Genomic DNA, 22,627 nt, shown 5'->3' on the forward strand with positions numbered 1-22,627 from the left:
ATTGGAAATAGGTGATTGCTGAAAGCTTCAGAATCTTCTGGACCAAACTTTCTGCTCTTTATTTGTGGAATAGATTTATTATTCTCCACTAAATTGTTATTCAGACTCTAAATAAAACTGTAGCTCTTCTCCAAATGTGTGTTTGATTCTGTCCACAGGAATTCCTACAGTTCAACCCAGTGTGGTAGTGGGATGGCAAGAATACGGATTATACTCTTTATTTTTCTTAACCATATATTACTTTTATTACTGTAAATGTTTAAAAAAAGTTAATGGCACCAAATATCTATACTTATGCAGTCACTAGAGGCATTAATCTTGAGTCAGTTCTTAGAAAAAGTTTGAAAACAATTGATATTTGAGAGTGAATAATGTAAGAGACAAATGAATTAGTCCTTTCTCTAGATCACTGGTTTCTCAGCCAGGGCAGTTTTACTCCCAAGGGGACATTCGGCAGTGTCAGACATCTTTGGTTGTCGCCACTTGAGGTCGAGGAGAGCTCCAGGTATTGCTGGAACGCTCCTCCACATCCTGCAGTGCTCAGGCCAGCTCCCCCTCAACAAAGAGTTCTCTGGCCCCGATGTCAGGAATGTTGCTGTTGAGAAACCCTGTTCTGGTTTTTCTAAGATGTAGGCATTCGTTTGGAGTAGACAACTAGAAACATCATATAGCCAAACTAAATTATTTTTACTTTCCATAGACATATGCTGTTAAGAATTATATTTTAAAATAGCCTTCAGTTTTTAATGAGAATTAGTACGAGAGGCAACAAAGAGCATTTTTCTCATAATTACTTCAACCAATTCCTTTTAGAGTTTAGTGCTGGGAAAATTGTCACTTCCCTGATGAAGGGGTATATTTCCTTGTAACTCATTATTTCTGCTTTGCCTTCTCTCTCCGGAAGCTAAGAGCCCAATATTGTGCCTCATTATAGCAACTCTCTCTTATTTAGGCTTATTTACAGTTCTGTGATCTTTTCCTTTGCTGTATTGGTCTTCCTTTTATCCTTAGCAGAATGGTCTATGGGTTTGGGCTATGTGTGTGTGTGTGTCTGTAAAGAGAACATATAGGTAATATGTAAGTGCTTCCTGTCCCCAGGTATGATCAAATGTTTTAATGCTTTTTTAAAAAAAAGTCTCAATTTTCGAGCAATTTAAAAATATGTGCTTGTTATAAAATACAACTGTATATTAGTGCAAATAATAAGTGAAAGTTGCTCTTCCCTTTTCATTCTCCAGAGATTTATTAGTATTTCTAGTAGGAAAATTTGAAATTGAAGTTCAATTTGCCATATGCTTAGAATTCTATTATGCTTGGTTGGGTTTGCATTCTTAGGTTTCATTTCTAGGTAAGATAATTACATTTCTAAAAACTGACTGGAGTAAAAAGTGTCTCAAGAGGATTACATTCTCTAATAAATTTTCTTTTATTGATATGACAAACAACAGGTATATAAAAAATAAGTGCCATATTTTGTTTGTTTTTTATTTTGAAGCATATGCCATGAGTACGAAATCTTTCTAGCCCATATTTTTAATGGTTCAGGAGGACCCATTAAAAATTATTCAAAACATGATTGATTTTCATTTCTCTGAAGTTAAAAATAGGTAAATTCCAATAGCTTCACTAATATGCAAACTTCTTTTTTCTGTTATAGCTCCCCCAACCAGCTGAAAAGGAAAGATGTTGTAATTTACCTAACATGCACAGAAAAAGTTCAAAGACAATTTTCATCTTAAAAAGAAATACTTAAAATGATAAGGTTACTACCATGGCCAGTCTTTTATTTGATGCTTACTTTACACATTTATTAGTTCAGAACTTACAGATTCTGTTGCTTTTAAGATCTCTTGGTTGAAATAGGAGGCTTTGAATTTATTTCAAGTTCTCTTCATACTTCAGGTAGTTTAGAAGGATAAATAATCAGCTTTCAGATTTCGTAAAGTGATGTTTAATAGTGTCATGATGGTTATCTTTTCTCTCCATTTCTGTATTATTAACTGGTTCTTTTAGAAAGGGGAAATTGAAGTGGGTCTGGGGAGGAATTAGCAAAATTGTCTATTAATTGCTGCTGAGGCAGGAACGATGGTAAGAGATGTGAACAATTTTAGTGAAGTACTTTTCTGACTCTTGACTGCAACTCACAGTAAAAAATACATTGTACATTGCGTCCAGTACACAATTCGTGTATGTATTTATATACATAACAAATGTTTCAAGAAACAATTCTTACCTTACAGGTAAACATGCAGCCTGATATTTCTGTTCTATTTCATTTAAAATAATTGCTGCTCACATCCCACTACATTGCAATCTGCAGTTTGAAAAATGCTGTCTTAGTGGGGCTGGCCCTGTGGCCGAGTGGTTAAGTTCACGTGCTCCGCTGCAGGCGTCCCAGTGTTTCGTTGGTTCGAATCCTGGGCGCAGACATGGCACTGCTCGTCAGATCACGCTGAGGCGGCGTCCCACATACCACAACTAGAAGAACCCACAACGAGAAATATACAACTATGTACTGGGGGGCTTTGGGGAGAAAAAGGAAAAAATAAAATCTTAAAAAAAAAAAAATGCTGTCTTAGTGTGTTAATTACCTGTGTTTGTGGAGAAATTCACCCTCTATTAGCAAATAAAAAACTGAGTAAAAACACATTGTCGTTCTGTACTAAAATTATATCCTATTGTGAGCATTTAATAAATAAAATATATTGATGAAATATTTTACAAGAATTGTGTCATGGTAAAATATAAGCAGCTTAGCCTGAGTAAACTTAAGTTTTTCTGTAAAAAAAAGACTTTTATTTTTAACATTGTATTTATATTTTAGGCCTTTCCCTTTTTTTTTTTTTTTTAAAGATTTTATTTTTTTTCCTTTTTCTCCCCAAAGCCCCCCGGTACATAGTTGTATATTCTTCGTTGTGGGTCCTTCTAGTTGTGGCATGTGGGATGCCGCCCCAGCGTGGTCTGATGAGCAGTGCCATGTCCACGCCCAGGATTCGAACCTACGAAGCACTGGGCCGCCTGCAGGGGAGCACCCGAACTTAACCACTCGGCCACGGGGCCAGCCCCAGGCCTTTCCCTTTTTTTTTTTTTTTTTACAAAAAGCGATTTCAACACTAATAGAAATTATACTAATAGGCTATTTTTATTTTTTTAAATATCCTTTTTTTTTGGCGCAGGTTGGCGCCTGAGCTATCATCTGTTGCCAATCTTTATTTCTTTTCTCTTTTTTTCCTTCTTCTTCTCCCTAAAGCCCCCCAGTACGTAGTTGTCTATTCTAGGGTTGTGCCATGTGGGACCCTGCCTCAGCGTGGCCTGATGATCGGTCCCATGTCCGTGCACAGGATCCAAACTGGTGAAACCCTGAGCCGCCAAATTGGAGCGCACAAACTTAACCGCTCAGCCATGGACTGGGCCCTAGGCTATTTTTAAATGTAGCCAGATTAATCACGGGGGCTTTTTTAATCATTATATTAGGCCAAATCTTAGTGGAGAGGGGAAAAATTAGTTTGTTTTAACCCAGGGGTTGGCAAACTTTTTCTGTAAAGGGCCGTCTAGTAAATATTTTAGACTTTGCAGGCCATGAGGTCTCCATTACAACTACCCGTCTCTGCTGTGGTAGTGTGAAAATATGTAAGCAAGTAGAATGGCTGTTTTCCAATAAAACTTTATTTATGGAAACTGAAATTTGAATTCTGTACAATTTTCACGTCATGACATTGTTTTTCTTTGAGGTTTTTAACCACTAAAAAATGTAAACACCACTCAAAACTTTTGGGCTGTAGAAAACAGATGGTGGGCCAGATTTGGTCTACCAGTCATGGTTTGCCAACCCTTGCTTTAGCCTAAAAATGGAGAAAGTCAGTATTAGTCCAAAAAGGAGAAAATTTATCAGTTATGATTAAGAATATGAAAAATGATGTTAAGTCTCTGAGCATTTATATTTTGATTTTTCTAGATATTAGAGCTGTATATTTTTGTGTTGTGTTTATATTTTGCAGACTGTTGATATTCATAAAGAGAAAGTTGCAAGAAGAGAAATTGGTATTTTGACTACCAATAAAAACACTTCAAGGACACATAAGATTATTGCTCCAGCTAACCTTGAACGACCAGTTCGTTACATTAGAAAACCTATTGACTATACTATTCTAGATGATATTGGACATGGAGTAAAGGTAAGTATAATTTTTGTCAAGCTTTTTAAAACAATAGCCCATAATGAAACTAACTCTAGAAAATTAAACTTTTATGTTTCCTTTCCTAGAGAACCAAATCTTGGCCCAGTTGTGGTTCTGAAGATTCCTTACTGCTATAACTTTTATCCTTCTTGCTTCTTCTTAGCACTGTGTTCTCAAGTTGTGAACAATCATCTTTGAATGAATTGGATTTACTTATTCAGTTATGATAATACCTCATATATATCTGGTAAATAAGTGTGTGTAATCTTTTTAATCTTTTAATGATTTAATATGATATTAAAATTATTCAGTATGTTATTATTTACCTTATCTCAAAAAATTTATCAGCAAACTTTTGGCATTAGTTTTCAGAAAGAACATATATAAACAAGCATGTACTTTGAATTTTTCTAAAATGACTGTATCTTGACATTTTGGGTGAGAATAGTGTAGATAATAGTAATATGTGAATTAATCCTTCCACTGCTTTTGAGTATATAGCCATTATATATTTTGGCTATCTTTTAAAATGTATTTGAGTGCCTGCTATTTATGTAAAGTATCATAATCAAAACTGAGGAGTCTGTAAGTTTCATTTAAATTGGTGCATAAACTTAAGCTGTTCAGGGCTTCAGCTAAATATTAAGTTATTTAAAGTTTGCATCTCATCAGTGATTTGAAAGACAAATGACTTATCAAATGTGACTTTGAATATATATCTGCTTCTAAGAGAAACTGTATAGTTCATGCAGTTGATTTATATTTAATAGAAGCTGATTTATGTGTAATATATTTAAATATAAATTTAAATAAAAAAATATACCCCACACTAGTATGCCTAGAAGTCAGTTAAATCTAAATTTAGTATAGATCTATGTAAAAGAAAATGTACAGTGTAAATTTTTTTAAAAAATCCTTTTCTTCCTCACAATTTTGGTATAAGCACTATTATCTGAAATTTGATATTTAATTTTATAATTGACACCTACATGCATTTAGATTACTGGACTAATTAGAGCATGTAAAATAGGATGTGTAATTGGATGGATAAGTAATAACTGAAATTTATTCTAACCTGGGAAAATCTTTTGAAGTTTATTCAAGGCTAACAAGTGCTAATAGAAAATTTTAGGGTACTGCCAGAATCTAACGACAAAAAGCATTTAGAATATAAAACATCGTATTTGTGCTTGCCCGATTATGTAATAAAAGGTGATTTCCCCCCACCCCAATTCTTATTTAATCCTCAAGTAAAATGTTACTCTTTTAGGACTCTGTAGTCCTTTTCATTGTTTGGACTTTCAGTGTTCAGGGGTCACTAATTGAAACTTAAGTTTTTGACTAAAGCAATGTCTTATATAATTTCATCAAAAACAAAAAACTCCTGTTCATGACACATTCTGCTTTAACCACTCTTTCTATGATCTACTGAAACATTATTTTTTAATGCTGAATGCTTAACTTGTTTTTTCTTTGTTTTTTTCCTTTCTCTTCACATCCTGAAGTTCCAACTAACCTTTCAATGCTTTTTTCTTACTTCTTTTATTTGCTCCATTTATGCATTAAGTGGTTGCTTAGATTTAAGGTAAGAGATTCCAGGGCTGGATTTCCATTCTTTGTTCTTACATAGAATATTACATATGGGGAGTGAAGAGATATTCGGCATTTGGCCTTTTAAAACCAACCAATAATTACTCTTTTTTATTTTATTTTTGTCATGCAGCTTTGTGGTGTTCATGTTCCATAAGGGCAAATATTTTTGTCTGTTTTGTTCACTACCCTGTGCTGTGTGCCTAGAACAGTGCCTGACACACATTAGGTGTTTGGTAAATATTTGCTGAGTAAATGGTTATTTAGCATTGTTAATATATTTTGTGAAACTGAAATGTAAGTTAGTCTATCATAAAAATGTCATTATGAAATACCATTAGCTGGATCTTTCTAAATGTAGAAATTTTGTTATGGATTGGAGGGCCGACTGATGTGCTTTATTTAACCCTCCCCCTGTGTAATAGACTTTTTATTCTATAAATGGTGTGCTTTGTTAAACACCTTGTGGCCAGTATGTCATTATCTCTTGACTCTTAATCACTATAAAGAAACTGAGAAGCAGAAAATATATAATGTTATGGGTTTTTTTTAAGTTGCAGTATCATGTATTTTGGAAAAAACAATTAGTTGTATTTTTCAAATTTCTATATAAAATATGTATTTCAGTATAAACTCACTTTAAGTCTTTCAAGCTGAGTATTAATTATATGCAAAACATCAAAAGCTCATGATAGTGTTTAACAGAATACAAGTTAAGAATTAGAGATAATATTTCCTTTTGTTATTTGTTGCAGTAACATTTTAGTGTTTTGGAAGATTACTGGTAAAAGACATTCAAGTGTATTCAAGGAGCCTGTCAAATGGAATGTTACTAAAATTATTTTCACCAAACTGAGCATGCATTTCTTTCTTGTTCTTTTTTTCTTAGCTGAATTTTGTAATTTCTTTTCAAATACATATTCTTTCCATCTAATACCCTGTTTGCCTTGTCCTCAGTGTAGTGAGTGATAACATGAAGAGAAGATGACTGAGACCTGAATCATTGACTAGCTGCTAACCTAGGCCCCCGAGATCTCAGCAGATCCTAGTAGAGAAATGTGACTAGTGGAGCAATGTGACTAGTGGAGCCCAGGCTAATGTATTTTTTGTTTTCTTGATTGGAGTGTTGGCCCCAAGCCCTCGATCTCCATGAGTGAGCATGTGGAATTGAGGGGATTCCTGTCGCATAAAGTAGGTACAACTAGATTGAAAGCAGTCTGTGTGGCTCCCCTGGCTCTTTACCCCTAAAGTGTGTGTTCAGATTTTGGCTATTGCTGTGTTAACCTCCAAAGTGATAGAAGTGCACACAAAGATTAGCTGAGGGAAAACCCCAGAAATGGACCAGTTCTTTTCCCTTAAAGTTTAGACCAGCTTGGCTAAGCTCCTATCCCATGCTCATTTCCTCCAAACATTACTGTGATTCCTTCTTGACCTTCCTGGGTTCAGGATCTTTTCCATGTGGGAGATAGGCCAAAATGAGTGGGAAATGAGAGACTCCTAGACAGATCTGACAGGGAAATCACACTTGGATAAGCATTCCTTTACGTCTTCACTTTTTGCACCACCGAGCTCCGCTCCTGAGTAAGATGGCTCCGTGTAGGTGTTTGTTTTATATCGGAGTGGAGTTGACAGGGTGAGAAGAGTACCCTGAGCTCATCGTTGAAGCCACAGTGTGCCAGTGCTCTGTCTTGTCTTTCTTCCTATCCTTTGTATGCCTGTCTTCTCTAAAAACTTGTGGCACATAGTTAATAATTTTGGGTGAACCAAAACAGAGTAGAAAAAAATATTCAGTATATAGTAAATCATTACTCTTTTTATGCTGGTGAAAAAAAGATGAGTGGTTTTAGAAGAGTGATTAATGGAATAATTGATTATATAAAGGTAGAAAATATAGAGTTAAAGAAAACAATGTTACAGTTGGAGGGGACTGCAGATAATAAACTAGTCCAGTGGTTTTCTGCCTGAGCTTCTTGGAGACCTATGGATTGTATCAAGTGCCCTAGAGGTCTCCAGATGTTTGATAGGCTTATCTCCTCTTTGATTTCCTTCTCACCTCTTCATGAGGCTCTGTCTTTGCTTCCGTTGCTGTCAGACTTTTGATGCCTTTCAGACAGACTGTAAACTAAGATCATACTTTGAGACCAGACACATGGGCTTGGACTCAGAAGAGACCTCCATGCTTAAGAGTTGAAATTTTAACATTTTATACAGCATGTTCTGCCGGTGTTTAATGGTTCTTTTCATCTGAAATTTGGGTTAGTTGTTTTTCATTCATTTGACTGAGGAGAACAAGTTGTAGATTTTAATTCAAAAGACCTTTGAAAACAATGTGGTGATATTTTTACAGTAAAAGGCATAAAAAGCTAATGGATAGAATGCCATATCAGAAGTGTTTTTAATATGTGCCTGAGGCCATGTGAAAGTGGAATGTACCTTAAACTGTGGTATGCTTTCTCCACTCTTTATTTTAATAATAAAAATAGTTTTAAGACCATGTTACTGATGTATATATTTGAAATGGATTTTTCTGTTGAAAGTAGTAAAATTGTCACTAAGGAAGCTAAGCTTAAGTACTTTTTAAATAAGTATGTTAGTTTAATCAAAAATAGTAAAGACTTCTGTTAAAGTAGTACTTATTTCAGTTGAACAGTGTGCAAGCAGATTCTAAATAATTAATGAGGAGGAGTTAGGGGTTATTTTACAGCTAAAACAGTAAGAGTATAACACTTTGGACAATTTTGCTTGGGATCTTGAAGATCTGTAACTGAACTGTATGTGAAAAAACGGGCTAGCTTTTTCATTTGAGTGCAGTCTTTAACAAGTGTTTGCCATTCCCTACACTTGGGTGCTCAGTTTCCCCTCACATTTCTAGCTTCAGATGCAGTTGAGGGGTCACTCTGAGGCGTTTATTTGACACAACACTTGGAAGAAAAACTCCATAAACAGCAACCCTTGGGAGGTCCATTTGTTTTTGCCTACTAGTTCCGATCTTGAGCCACCAATTCGATTTTGGCAAAAGCCACTTGTCAGAAACTATTTGCAGAATCAAGCAGATTCTTGCATCAATCAAGTTCGTCCATCTTTATTCTTCTTTTCTTCTCCTTTCTTTATCTGTTTCTCTCCCCTGCTACTCCTGATCTCTTACTCCATATCTCTGAATTAGATTACTGTATTTTAGGACTCTTGGGCACCTTAAGCTTTTTGTCTTTCTAACTCTCTTACTAAAATTTTTCTTCTCTCCTGAATTCGTACTCAAATTCCTGATTTCAGCTCTGCTTCCTCAGAGGATCTCCTGGTCCTTTGCCTGCTAGCCCCCAGAATTGAAGTAGGAGAGGCATAGAGATCTCTAGGAAGCCAAAGAATCCTATACTGGGGAGGACTAACGGGGACACTAGTGGACATGAAAGGAAGGCCTGGAGGTGCTTGACCGGAGCTTCTGCACGTCCTCACTACTCCACACCCAGATGCGACCTATACATGCTGCTCGTCTTCTTGGGATGTTTTAATCCTGTTCTTTTTAAATTTGTTAACACTCTAGCGCAGAGTTTTCTCTGTGAAACCTAGCTATTCCTTTTAACACTGATATTTCTTTTTGGGGACTTTCTATATAATTTGTAGACATTCCTTTTTGTTTTAAACATGTGAGTCTTATTTATTCCAAAATATTATAAGTTCCTTAAAAACAGAGAAATCATTTTATAGACCTTTGCGTCCCCAGTGTCCCCGTTATCTTTCACATTCCTTTACCCTTGTACCTAGTAGTTTGGCAGGTGGTAGGTGGTTGATAAATGAGGGCTATACCACAGGTATTATTTTAGGGTGTGTCTGCCACTGTCGCGTTGCAGCAGGGCATCCGTCAGTGGGAAGTCTCTTCATAGCAGAAATGATGTGCTCTACGAACTAGAGGTACCTGGCTGGCCAGCTGTATAAAAAATACTGAGGTTCACAGAGTCCTGGAAAACACTGAAATTTGTAATGAACGTCATATTATATATCAAGGTTCAAGGAGATACTGAAGTTCCACAAAGGATAGAGCAGGGACAGGGCAGGGAAGGTAGGGTCACAGTAGAAACAATGTTAAGGTGTGACGACTGGCCTGATGGTTGGTGCTGGTTGTAGACATCTCCGAAGCCACTCTTTGATCATAAAGGAACTACTCCTACCTCCAGTATTATCTGTGTTCCTTGGTCACAGACCATTGGGAAAATATTTGTGCTGTGGCCATAAATTAAGCTTCATCACCTAAATGAAATATTTCTTCTGTTTTGAGGATTTCTCTCTGGTAGGGGAAAGGAAGGGACCTTTCCTACTGTTCTTCCTTGTGCCTAATACCTCCTTCACTTAGCTTTCAGTGATGACTTTCCCCTTTATGGAATCAAAACATACCCATGTAATTGAATTATTGTTGCAGTCAGCCACCAAAATTTCATTCCAGTTCCCAAGTAAAACTTTGAGAAGCGTGATGAACATTCCCACTCATCATTCGGGACCATTGACTGCATGTTTATGTGCAGATGATAGTTCTGCTTGTTTGCAAGCTTTTTAAGAAGTTTCGTCGGAAGTGCTGTTATGAAGTGGGTGCAGTGTTGCTTCGTTTTCTTTGTCCTGAGTTTGTGCTGCACACACACGCACTCTCACACACACGCACTCTCTCTCTAGCTAAGTTCCCCGTCACCACACACAGTTTAGTCACGTGTTTGCTACTGTCAGGAAATGTTGTTTCCCTCATAAACTTACCTCAAAAAAGTTTTTAGAACTATGATGGCTGTCCAGTAAGTATTTTTTTCCCAAATTATTTTAGATTTGACATAGAGTTTTTTTTTAACTTTAATTACAGTACACTTTCCACCTATGGTAAAGAAATTAAGTTTTGTTTGGCAGTTGCTCCTGTTCTCTTGCCTTTCCCTCAAATTTCATGGCAGTTTTTACACTCTATGTAGCATATTCAGTTTTACTTAGCATAGAAGCCTTTTTTTCCCATAAAGGAAAGCTACATTAAAGACATATTGAAAACTCTTTTAGCTTAATATAAAGTACCAGTGAATACAGTATCACTGAATACAGTATCAGTGAAGTATAAAATTATACATTATTTGGACATTCTACAGGAACTCTGGTTTTTCAAGTGGTTTAATTTACTCATCCAAATCCCACTAACCAAATACAATTTTTTGATGACTCTACAGATCATAAAATGTCTCAAGTGTTACATATAGAAGAACCCACCAGATTTTAGTTTATAGATTGTTTATTTTGTATTATTTTGGGGGTAGATTAGAAGGCTTATAGATGATACTGCAATTTAAACAAAAACACCTTACATATCAAAACCTTAAACAAATCAAAGTTGGAAAGCTATTTTCAAGTATTTTAGCTCTTCCATGCATAGAATAAACTTCTCTTTTACTCTTGTTCTGTCTCTGCTCCTTCTCCGTCCTGTTTCTAGCAGGTGGATGTAGTTTAGTGTTTGCTTCACCCACTTCCTCCTCGTCACTCAAAGTAACTTTGGGTTTTATGTTGTTTAAGGTTGAGCTTAAAGGACTTTGGTTACTACTTTAAAAAAATCTGGTATTGTAAATTAAGATTTACAGTTTTAAAAACTATTGGTTATTTGTCATATGACTCCTAAAATTTTCCCCAAATGTGGATTAATTTTTTTAAAACTTATGGCATTTCCATTTTTAGTTATGATTAGCATACCCTCTGTTTATTAATGAGGGGGAGAGCAAGGACGAGTTAATCTTTATTCTTACTTGATAGCCAGTTTGTTTTGTTTTTATTGTTTAAAAGCAACAGCAAAAGGATTACAGATAAATGCTTCACTTTAAAAATACTGACATTTCAAAGGTATCATTTGTCATTAAAGATTGTTTTAACATCACACACAACTTGTTCACTGGGCTATTCATTTGAAGAGTTTGTTTCTTGATATATTATTTCTTGCCTATTCAGATAACTAGTAATATTTTAGAATTTTTAAAAATTCTGTTTGTCAGATTTAATTGTAACAGCCTCAGTACTTGCTATACATTTATGATTTGTTTACTTAAAATTTATATTTTGCAGTTACAGTTATAAATATATTCTGATGTCAGTGGTGTAATGTCTTGCAGTTTCATTTTACAAGTATAATTTAGATACTCTAGAACTTTTCTTATTAGAAAAGTTGATTCTTTTTTGAAGTGTTTGGCAATCCAAAATATTAGGGGCTTAAAAAATAGGGTCAGATATGCTATGGTGAGCATTAACTCTAACTCATTGGTAATCTCAAGCAACTTGAGATTGCATTTGAACTATGTTTGTGAATGACTTCCCTTAGCTCCTTGAGATATCCAGATTTCTAGGGCTTTCTGTATAAGTTCTAACATGCTCCTTTGGTAGCATCCATTGTTCCCAGTTTACCCAACTTTCCCACACTTGCATTTTCAGTTGGGGATAGAGTAGTGAGGAGTCACGGTGGAGCTCTGAGGCCTTAGAACTGACTATTTTACATCTTTCCCATGCCTGAATAATCTCCATGTTGGGCCTAAATGGGTCTCACTCCCACTGGAACTAGGACATTGCTAGTGGCCCCTGTGCTGCTCCCAGCTGAATGGGATACCTCAGCCCTAACTTTCTGCTTCAGATGTTTAGGCACATGCCTCAACTTCTGGCAGTTTTCAGGTAGGTGATTCCTTCGTAAGAGAACATTAAAGAAGTCTGAATTGTATGGCCAATCCATCATTTAAAAACCTAAATTTTTCTCTGTATATCATACAATTTAACTTTATTTAATATTCTCTGGTTAAAATGGATCAGAACTATAGTTGTATATTTTATTTGGGAAACGTGTATTTTGTTTTTTATGATATATTTGCTATCTAAAAAACAAGGAATTGCTTAAAGGCGTTATTGTTTCTGATTGAGTTACTCTTTATTAAAACTAAGCTTTTTATGGTTATCCTATTTAATTTCAATTGATTGTAGTTTTAAGCAGTCTAACCAGTGATCTGTTGGTGTGATGGCCTAATGGCAAATAAAGTCTTTGCATACAAGTTTATGATCATTTGAAAATCTCATGTTAGGAAGAGTCCTTTGAGTACAACTGTAGAATAATAGTAGACTAGAAATTGCATATGAAATGCATGGCCTCTGATTGTTTTTCCTATTTAAACCTTCCCCTCCTTTGTTAAATAGCATAGTATTATTTCCCAAAAGTGCCACTTTGTTTCACTGCATGCAAGTTAAGTTTTCCTCACAATTTTTTAGGTGAGTACCCAGAACATGAAGATGGGCGGGCTGCCGCGTACCACACCTCCGGCCCAGAAGCCCCCCAGCCCTCCCCTGTCGGGGAAAGGGGCACTTGGGTGAGTGTGGAACTGAGCGAGGGTTGGAACCATTTCGGGTGGTGCTGCGTGAAAAATAAACGCTACATGGATTTAAACTAATTTTTAATGTTTGAAAAGAGAAGATTTTCTTTCTAGGATTATTTTTTTGTGTGTGTCATTTTTCCTTTTCCTGGGAAACATCTTTAGACTTTAAAAAGATTTTGTGCAGAAATTATTTTTCTAAAGAGTTTTAAATTTTAGGTAAAATTCTAGCCCAAGTTCATGATTTATTTTAAGTTGCACTCTAATTTCCATTTTCAGAAAACTTCCAGAGTCTTTCATATTACAGTTGACTGTTCTCGTTCAGGCTATTCTTCTGAAGAACACTGTGTAGATTATAAAGTTCTGTTTATCTTGTGTTGTTATGAGAACATTGAGCTTTCATTCAGTCTACAGAATTGGGCTCCAGCTTTGACTTTTGGCAGAAATGGTCAATTAATGGAAAGGCTTGACTTTTTTCCTCCTAAAGCATCATAATTTAAACACTTGGTGTACTGTGATTCAGGTTGGCGGTCAGTGGGCACAATGCAGCCCCGAAGCTGGATGGCTGAAACTCTGCCTCAGCTCTGCTCCAGCTCTGTGCTCTTGCATACTCAGCCTCTTAGCGTTTCAGTTTTTTCATCTGTAAAAGGGGGTAATATTTTCAGAGTCACTGTACAACAAATTGGAGTTTTAAAAAATGTACAAGACATAGACAAAATGCTGTGACAACCATTGGCTTTATGATACATGCTTAAAAGTTTTTAATTGACAATCTGGTTTTTGGCCCCCTCACCAAAAACAACAACAAAAAAACCTAATCAAGCCTGGGGATCAGGACAGGACAAAGACCAGTTGGGATATAAAGGAGGATAATGTAGGAAGAGGAATTACAGTTAGGACAGTTGGAAACCAAAGAATAAAAATCAGTTCCAGCCAGGAATAAGATGATTTTATTTCAGGTGGGCAAAAAACAGTCTGCTTAGATTAGAGAGGAAAGAATCTAGTAGAAAATAGGAGTTAAACTTCAGGGTAGAATGTAGATGACATGGTAGGGTGTAGCTGTGCAGGGGTAAGAGTACCCACTGTAGTCTTATAAAATAAAATTTTCTGTTAGTCTCAAATTTTGAAGATTTACTCATATACTGGCATTTGTTTTTCTTGTGCGTTAGCAAGGGTTCTGCAGGATTCTTGGCGACCAGAGTCACCGCGCACCACAAGTTGGTTGATGGTCACAGCCTGGCCTTTTCACATGTCTTTGCCTAGCCAACATGTTTTGTTCCTCTGCCCCTTGTTTTTTACCTTGTCTTTATCACTGCTTTCATTGTAGAGTTCTCAATCAGCAAAGGGTTTTTTCTTGGATGAAGCAGACCATTTTTATTGTCTGGAAGTCAGATATTTAGAAATTAATCAGTTTCCTGTCTTAGGTTATTTTATAGTTCCATTGTAATTTCAGAGATGCCTGAACTTCTTTTTGGTATTTTATGTCCAAGGTTCTACATTCCTTTTTCTTCCTTTGACCCAATACCTTGTCTAGTGCCCCTTATTTATTTTTAATTATTAATGTATATATGTATTTATGCAGGGAGATTTTGAGGGTGGTAGAATGGACTGGGTCATTGCAAAGTGATGCCATCCAAAATCAATGAGCCAAAACTTGAGTAGTCCAGGAGAGCAATGTTTGAAGGATCCGTGGGAGCTTTTTGGGAAGGGAATTACTAAGAAATACATAAGTCAAGGGAGCAACATCATTTCAGGAAAGAAAGCTGTTTAATTTTCACATCTTGAGATCCCAATTTTTATTTTTTTGAAGACCAGAATCTCATCTACAAAATGTTAGTTTCACGTCAGTTGAGTATTTATCGTTGTCATAAAGAATTTGGAAACTTAGAGATGAGAATAATTTAATAATCACTAATGTTCTAGTGTGCATCCTACTTCCTGTCATAGTTCCTTTCTTACTCTTCTCATTTTCTTCCTTTAAAAGGAAATTTTGAGAAAAATAGGGAAATATGTTAATAAATCCAGTCTGTTTTGTACTTGACAGTTCAAAGTACATAAGGTAGACCTCGGTGGTCTTTTTTTCTTCCTCTCCCTTTTAAATGTTGAACTCTGAGGAGGGTAAAAGGTAAGAGAGATCGAGGTGAAACTTGGAGGAGAATGTGAGGTGAGAATGGAAGGAGATGAGATTAAATTGTGGATTTCTGTGTATTGGATATAGTTTAATTTCTATGTATTTAATATATAGAGAGGGAGAAGAATTGTTATGGTTGCTATTACTCATCAAAGTGGGGGTTGTGGAGCCAAATTCTGGATTTATTTACCCTATCTTGGAAGATCCTTGGTTAGGGAGAGAGGGGTGAGGAAGATGATGAGTGCATTCATGCAGTGCAGCTTGACGACTTTGACATGCTACTGAAATAATTTGAACTCATCTAAGAAGAGAGTCTGGGGAACATTGGCTTAGCTGGTGGGAGAATCTTCGTGCTCTCAGAATGAATGAGCAGAATTGCATTAGCACAGGGAAATGAGGCTGGAAACTAAAAAATAATACTCCTCAAAACCCTAATGGTGGAGAAGTGATACTTAAGGAAAGATTGAAATTGGTAGCTGGGTTATGTTAAAACACATTTTCCTATCTCTGAGTACAAACTGTATTTCACTACTGGCAACTCTGAATTTATTGTGCCCGAACTTGCTAATCACACGATACATACGCTCTTCTTTTTGTAGGCGGCACTCCCCCTATCGCACACTGGAGCCAGTGCGTCCTCCAGTGGTACCAAATGATTACGTACCTAGCCCAACCCGTAATATGGCTCCCTCGCAGCAGAGCCCTGTGAGGACAGCTTCTGTGAATCAAAGAAATCGAACTTACAGGTATTTTCTCTACCTCAGCACAAAATGTGATGGTCATAGTACCATAACTTGTTCAGATAACTTTAGTTCAATTTCTCTCATTTTCCAAGCACTGAGTTCTTTTCCTCACTCCGCTCTCCCAAACCTCATCTGATGCCACCTCTCTCTCCTCATGCTCTGATGCAACTTTGTGCAGTCAGAAAGTTGAAGAACAGACATCTCAAAGTGCAAACTTCTCCACAAGATCAGTAGTTACAGTTGACCTGAAAACAAATTATGGACCAGATGTGGGAAATTTCAAGTTGTTTTTTGGTGGAACTTTACAGATGAAAAACTATATACAATAAAACATTAATATGGGATAGTATATCAAGATATCATTATAAATAAAATTAAATAATCTGTTTAGGAAAACTATGTTTTTATTATAAAAGGTGTTTCTTCAGACAAGCAATTAAACTGGAGTAAAAGAAAGTAATATCATTATGTGTTGAGCCCCATCATTTGTCGCTTAAATTTCTGGAGAATTTTTTCTTCTTAATTTCTTTAATACATGCTTGTTAAAATGTGGTCAAAACAAGTTTCTTGAACTCAGCTTTTTCCCCTACTTTATTAAGAAATTCGTATTTGACGTGAGATCTTTTGAATGATCTTTTCGTAGCTATACTCATTTCAGAGCATTTTGGGAAATGTCGGTGTCCTCTCACTGTGTGCAGCACTCATGTCTGGGTGGCCTTTCTGTCTTTAGCAGCAGTGGGAGCAGTGGCGGGAGCCACCCGAGCAGCCGGAGCAGCAGCAGGGAGAACAGCGGGAGTGGCAGTGTGGGCGTGCCCATCGCCGTGCCCACACCCTCTCCCCCCAGCGTCCTGCCAGGTAAAGCGGGGGCGAATGGTGCCTCGTCTTCACTTGTCCTTTCTGCATTTGAATTTCCGATGTAATTACAGTGGGCTTTCTTCATAATTAGGATTATTTTTTCCCCTTTAGGGCCCTGTAAATGTCAGGAAATCTTTGTGCATTTGTTACTTTTAACCAAGTGATCTGTGAGTTTATGGTCACACACTTCTCTGTGATTTGGTCTCACGTCTTTGTTGCTGTGGCTCACTTGGTGCTTTGAGGTTTCGGGCACCGTCTTGGTGTGAGTCATATGTTGACTTCCAGCTGGTGTTATGACAGTGCATGGTGCCCAGAGGTGCGGTGCGGACTCAGTGTGAGAATCATGTTGGTAACAAAGGCTTGGACAAATAGAAAAATAGTGTTAACAGTTAAATTTAGTGGACTGTTGGAACTTAATACTCTCTGAAATGCTACCCTTTTTCCTCAGAAACAGAAAAATGTGTTTAAGACACATGAAGTTAAAATTTAGTTTTAAAAGCATGACACAAAAGACATAAGGATAGAATATTTAATTTACTTATCATAGTAACAAATAGATAATACCTTTTTAAAAATCGTGAAAAAGAGAGATTTGTGTTTCTCTAAATTATTTTATACCTGATAAGATATATGTGTCTGGAATATATTTTTATTTTCTGATTTATGTAATTCAAAATGGAATACTGTTGTTTTCTTAGTGGCTATCAAGTAAAAAGGAATGCTTTTAATGAATTTAAACATCTGTACATTACCGTGAGCATCTTGAATTATTTGCTGGAAACCTAATAATCCTTTAACCTAAGCTTTCTTCTTCTTCTCTTTTTTTAACACTCTTCTATTCTTTGGTTAGTGAGAAGCACTGTGTGTCTAACCTTAGGTTCTCTGATGCCTTTCTGATCCTGCCTGGTGGGACTGCCTCAGTAATGCTCCTCTCCCTCCTCCCCCAGCCCCTGCTGGCTCTGCTGGTGCTCCTCCCCTTCCTGCTACTGCTGCACCTGCCCCCGCCCCTCCTGCTCCTGCCACTGCCCCTTCCTCCACTGCCCCAGAGGCTGCCGCTGGGGGTGCCCAGGCCCTGGCCGATGGCTTCACTTCTCCAACTCCCCCTGTTGTTTCCTCCGCTCCCCCGACAGGTGAGTATTGCTTATTCCTTGGCAGGCAGATCCAGTCATCTGACTCTTCTCTAACCTGAAACTCTGGCTTTAGGATTTTTGTTTATTTGTGCTTTACATTAAAAAAACACCTAAAGAATAATGTACTAAGTAGAAAATGGCACATGACCAAAGAGTAGAATTTCTTGAGGAAATCAGGGTAAAGTTTCCCATACATTTTTCTAATAGAGTAGCACAAAGATACATTTTTTTTATTGCTTGAATTTCATTTACTAGAGATTTGTGAATTTACTGTGGAGCCATCTTTGATACAGTTTCCAGAAATTGTCATTAGAAATATTTTTTGTTACAGGTTAGCTCATTAACAAAAAGTCTGTGACAATAATTCTGAGGTATATTTTGTAGAAAATATTTGATATAACAGTTTGTAGGTCTCTTATAACAGAATCTGTCACCTATTATAGCAGCATTGGAAGCACATAGACAATGGACTTAAGAATTTCAGGTTTACTTCTTACTTAAGGTTGACTGGTGTTTTAGTGTTTTAAAATGGCAACCTAAAATCTGTTTTGATGGGGAAGGAGAAAAAGGCTCAATTGCTACAAAATGTATTTGCACAATTGACATTGATGCTGGTTAGTAAACAAGTTTTTGTCTATTATAAAAATGTATATTTGGGCACACATCACCTTAGCTTGTCAATAAAGTACTTCATAGAATGTATATTCAGCTTTGCTGCTTTAACCAGATGTTTCAATGTTTTAAAAGACATTTAAAAAGTCCATTTTTAAGTGGATTTTGGATAGTGTTCTATGGGATAGCTTCTATTATACCTCTTTTTAAGAGAAGCTTTCTACACTGGGCAAATGTGAACACGAATTGTTCTCTGATCTGCATACAACGGTTAGGACAGTTGAGTGAGTAAATGCAGGAGTCCTGTCATGCTCCTGCCTCAGTGGAGTAAAGGATACATCTTGGAATCTCTTGTAGGCCCAGAAAGGACAAAGCACCCCCACCTGAGAGTCAACATTTTAGTAATTAAATTATAATTTAATAACAGGTGCTGGTTCATAGTCTGCACTGAATAAACATTTGTCGTGTGAGTGAATAATCGTAGCTTTTTTTTTTTTAACAAAAAGCAAGGTAAATGCCTTATTAACAATTTATATCAATATAACCTTTTATACAGTTTCTTTGAATCACCAAGTACTTTTTTTCTTTTTGTTAAGGTGTAATTTATGTGCAGTAAAATTCCCCCTTTTTAGTGTGTATTTCTGTGAGTTATGACAAAAATGTGCAGTGATGTAAGCACAACTACAATCAAGGTGTACAACAGTGCCATCACCCCCAGACTTTCCTCCATGCCCCCTTTGTAGTCAGTGCTTCCATCATAGCCGCTGGCAACCTCTTGATCTGTCACAAGAGTCTCATGTGAGTGGAAGCGTGTGCTCTCTGGCTTTGTGGCACAATGCATTTGAGATGTAGCCATGTCATTGCATGTTTCGTTCTTTTGTTCCTTTTTATTACTGAGTAGTGTTCTGTTACATGGATGTACCACAATTTGTTTATCCCTCTCCCAGTTGAGGGATATTTGGATTATTTACAATTTTTGGTGATTATGAATAAAACTGCTATAACACTCACAGACTTTGAGCACGGGTATTTTTATCATTTGAGTAAATACCTAGGAAGTAGGATTGCTGGGTTGTATGGTAAATGAATGTTTAACTTTTTAAGAAACTGCCGGATTGTTTTCCAAAGTGGCTGTGCAGTTTTGCACCCCCAGTTGCTCTGCATACTTGTCAGCACTTGGTATTGTCATTATGGTTCTTTTTAATGTAGCCATTCTCTCAGGTCTATAATGGTTTCTCGTGTGATTTTGATTGGCATTTCCCTGATGACTAGTGATGCAGAACATCTTTTCACCTGCTTATTTGCCATTTGTTTAGTTTCTTTGGTAAAATATCTGTTCAAATGTTTTGCATCTCCCACACACTTTTTTAATAGGTTTATTTTTTTATTGAGTTCTTTTATATTCTGAATATATCTTTTATCAATTATATGATTTGCAGATTTTTTTTTCCATTTTGTGGCTTATCTTTTCATTCTCTTAATGATATCTTTTAAAGAGCAGAAGTTTTTCATTTTGATCAAGTCCAGTTAATTTTTTTTTTCTTTTATGGATTGTGCTTTTGATGTCATATTTATAAACTCTTTACCTTACACAAGGTCATAAAGATTTTGTCCTGTTTTCTTCTATAAGATTTTAGTTTTAGGTTTTATAGTTAGGTCTATGGTAATTAAAAACTGTAGTTTTGTTTTTCAACTCAAAAATAAATGCCTTATTAATGATATGAATAGAGTCTCTTTATGTAGTGTCTTTGAATCACTGAGGACTTAGGTGAAATTTTAGACTGGATCTGACTATATAAAATTCATCATGATCTTATCAGATGTCTTTAACTTGATAATCCTAAGTTTGTACTAGTTTGTTACTAAAATGCCAGTAATGTGTGTGTATCTGATGATTTGAATGTTAAGATGTGCCTTTATTAGTTTATATGTTTTTACATTTTTATCATGGTTATAGAGACTTGGCAGTAGGTTATGTGTAATCTTGAATACTCAAGATTTTTCATCAACAGAATTGACTTTTTAGGCTTTGGTACTGTCATATATAAGAAGATTAAATGGTCTAGCAGCCCTTGAGGGCTTTTGTAATGTTTTTTATATGAGTCCGTGTGAAGTCTATGTTTGCTAAATTTATGGAGTTCCTGAAGACCAATTTTAGTCATGTAACACCATTGTAAAGTATGGGTAAGAGGACAAGTTGTCGGTTTTTTCTTTCTTTTTGCCTCTCCCCCTCCCTCCCTTCTTCCCTTGCCCTTTCCCTTAGTCGACCTCCTTCCCCTTGGCCTCTCTGCTCCCCCCCTTCCCTGCTGTGGTCTCTCCTGGGTGCCTCCAGTGCTTGGTTGGTCTGTCGGTCTATAACAGTAGGCCCTTGGCTGAATGATTTTAAGTAGGGGTGGCGTCTGGATAAAATTTAGGAACTGGATTGCATTAAGAAATTGGATGGATTAGGAATGAGTGTCTTCAGTTGGCATTAGCTGTTGAAATACTCTCAGTGAGCAATATATAGTGAAATTGCTGATAAATATGTTCCGTTTCAGGGATCATATTAAAAATAGAATGTATTTTGATTCACTTTTTGTATCTTAGCTTTTTTTCATAATTGTAAATTTCCTAAACTCTAATTGTAAGACACAATAATCTAGCTTTAGAGATGGATGTTGTCAATTGAACAAACATGTTTGATTTGGAATTATGTCACGTGACCTTTTGCTAAAATACTTTATGTTTTCCTTTAAGCAAATTGCTTCACTACCTTAAATTTACTATTATTATCATTTTGGAATAAGACTGTGTATCAAACATTTTTTCTTTTGCTTTCATAAATGTTATTCTTATCTTGTTGAGTTTAGTTTTCAATGTTTAGTGCCTGGTTTTTTGGGGAGGAAGTGAGCCATAAATTTTAATTGTGATGATTTTGAAACCCTATCAGATTATTAATTTATTAAAATCATAATATTAATTAGTAATCTATGTAGATACAGCTTTTCCAAACCTACTCAGAATTTTATTTATGTGCTGTTCTGCTTTTGCACTTTGATCTGATGTCAGCTGAGCAGTAACTGTCACCTTGCATTCTGTTTGTCAGATGGCAATTAAATTAGCTAAACATTGTTATTTCTAATAATCTTACTGAGATTCAGGCATTGGACCTAAAGTGTATTTCATTGAGATGATTTTCTTTCAATGACAAGTTTATGTTCTGTCCCTTTTCCAGGTCATCCCGTTCAGTTCTACAGCATGAATAGACCTGCCTCTCGCCATACCCCCCCCACTATCGGGGGCTCACTGCCCTATAGACGCCCTCCTTCCATAACGTCACAAACAAGCCTTCAGAATCAGATGAACGGAGGACCTTTTTATAGCCAGAATCCAGGTTAGATTTTCTTTTGCATTCCGTAGAACATCCCTAATTAAAAATCTTCAGTTACAGAGAAAAAAAACCCTTTAATTACAAATCTTTAGCACATAATAGGTGGTTAGTACTATTGTCGAATTAATGGAAGAATGAATACAAGGTTGCTAAGACTGTATCTTCCCGTTCATGTTTTTTTAAAAAAAAAATCAGTACATAGTTTCCATGCAAACTTAAGAGCTTAATTTTTCTGAACAGAATCTTTTTTTGTATGCTAGTGATTATTTGCTTTTTAAAATAATATTGTGGTGAACAGTATTTTCTTCTTATTTAATTAGATATCTTTGCTCTATGAATAGCAAATAATGAAAATTGAGTGTGCATGAACAGAGTTTATAAGTGGCAATGGAAAAGGGAAATCGCATTTTTGAAGCTCTTTGTGCTGGGCAGTTAAAATCTATCGTATTTAGTTCTCATACCAAACATGTGATGGGAAAACTGTTATATCCAGATAGAACACTCATCTTTCACGTGCATCATGCATATGGAAAAATTAATCTGGCACTTATTTACTACTATCCATAATCATCATTTTTACTTCTTACCCAGAGAGGTTAAGAGCAAATATTAGACTGACTAATGTGGATGTGCTGTGTCAGCTTACTGTATTTTTCTGGGTTTTTGCCA

At 36.2% G+C, this 22,627-nt stretch overlaps 1 protein-coding gene across 37 annotated transcripts in view; it reads left to right on the forward strand.

The window, feature by feature from the left end:
* Window positions 1-22,627, forward strand: part of ABI2 (abl interactor 2) — a 128,775-nt gene that overhangs the window by 66,257 nt on the left and 39,891 nt on the right. For 5 of the 37 annotated variants that reach the window (XM_044768390.2, XM_070508431.1, XM_070508430.1 and 2 more), the window contains exons 3-9: window positions 3,999-4,175; window positions 5,746-5,763; window positions 13,017-13,114; window positions 15,848-15,994; window positions 16,722-16,846; window positions 17,794-17,976; window positions 21,803-21,961. In XM_044768390.2, the coding sequence (XP_044624325.1) occupies window positions 3,999-4,175; window positions 5,746-5,763; window positions 13,017-13,114; window positions 15,848-15,994; window positions 16,722-16,846; window positions 17,794-17,976; window positions 21,803-21,961 (907 nt within the window). The remainder of the gene's footprint in view (window positions 1-3,998; window positions 4,176-5,745; window positions 5,764-13,016; window positions 13,115-15,847; window positions 15,995-16,721; window positions 16,847-17,793; window positions 17,977-21,802; window positions 21,962-22,627) is intronic. The other 32 variants (XM_044768396.2, XM_044768393.2, XM_044768381.2 and 29 more) reach the window with 14 other exon arrangements.

Source organism: Equus asinus, chromosome 4 (genome assembly GCF_041296235.1).
Source record: "Equus asinus isolate D_3611 breed Donkey chromosome 4, EquAss-T2T_v2, whole genome shotgun sequence".
NCBI classification, from domain to species: domain Eukaryota; kingdom Metazoa; phylum Chordata; class Mammalia; order Perissodactyla; family Equidae; genus Equus; species Equus asinus.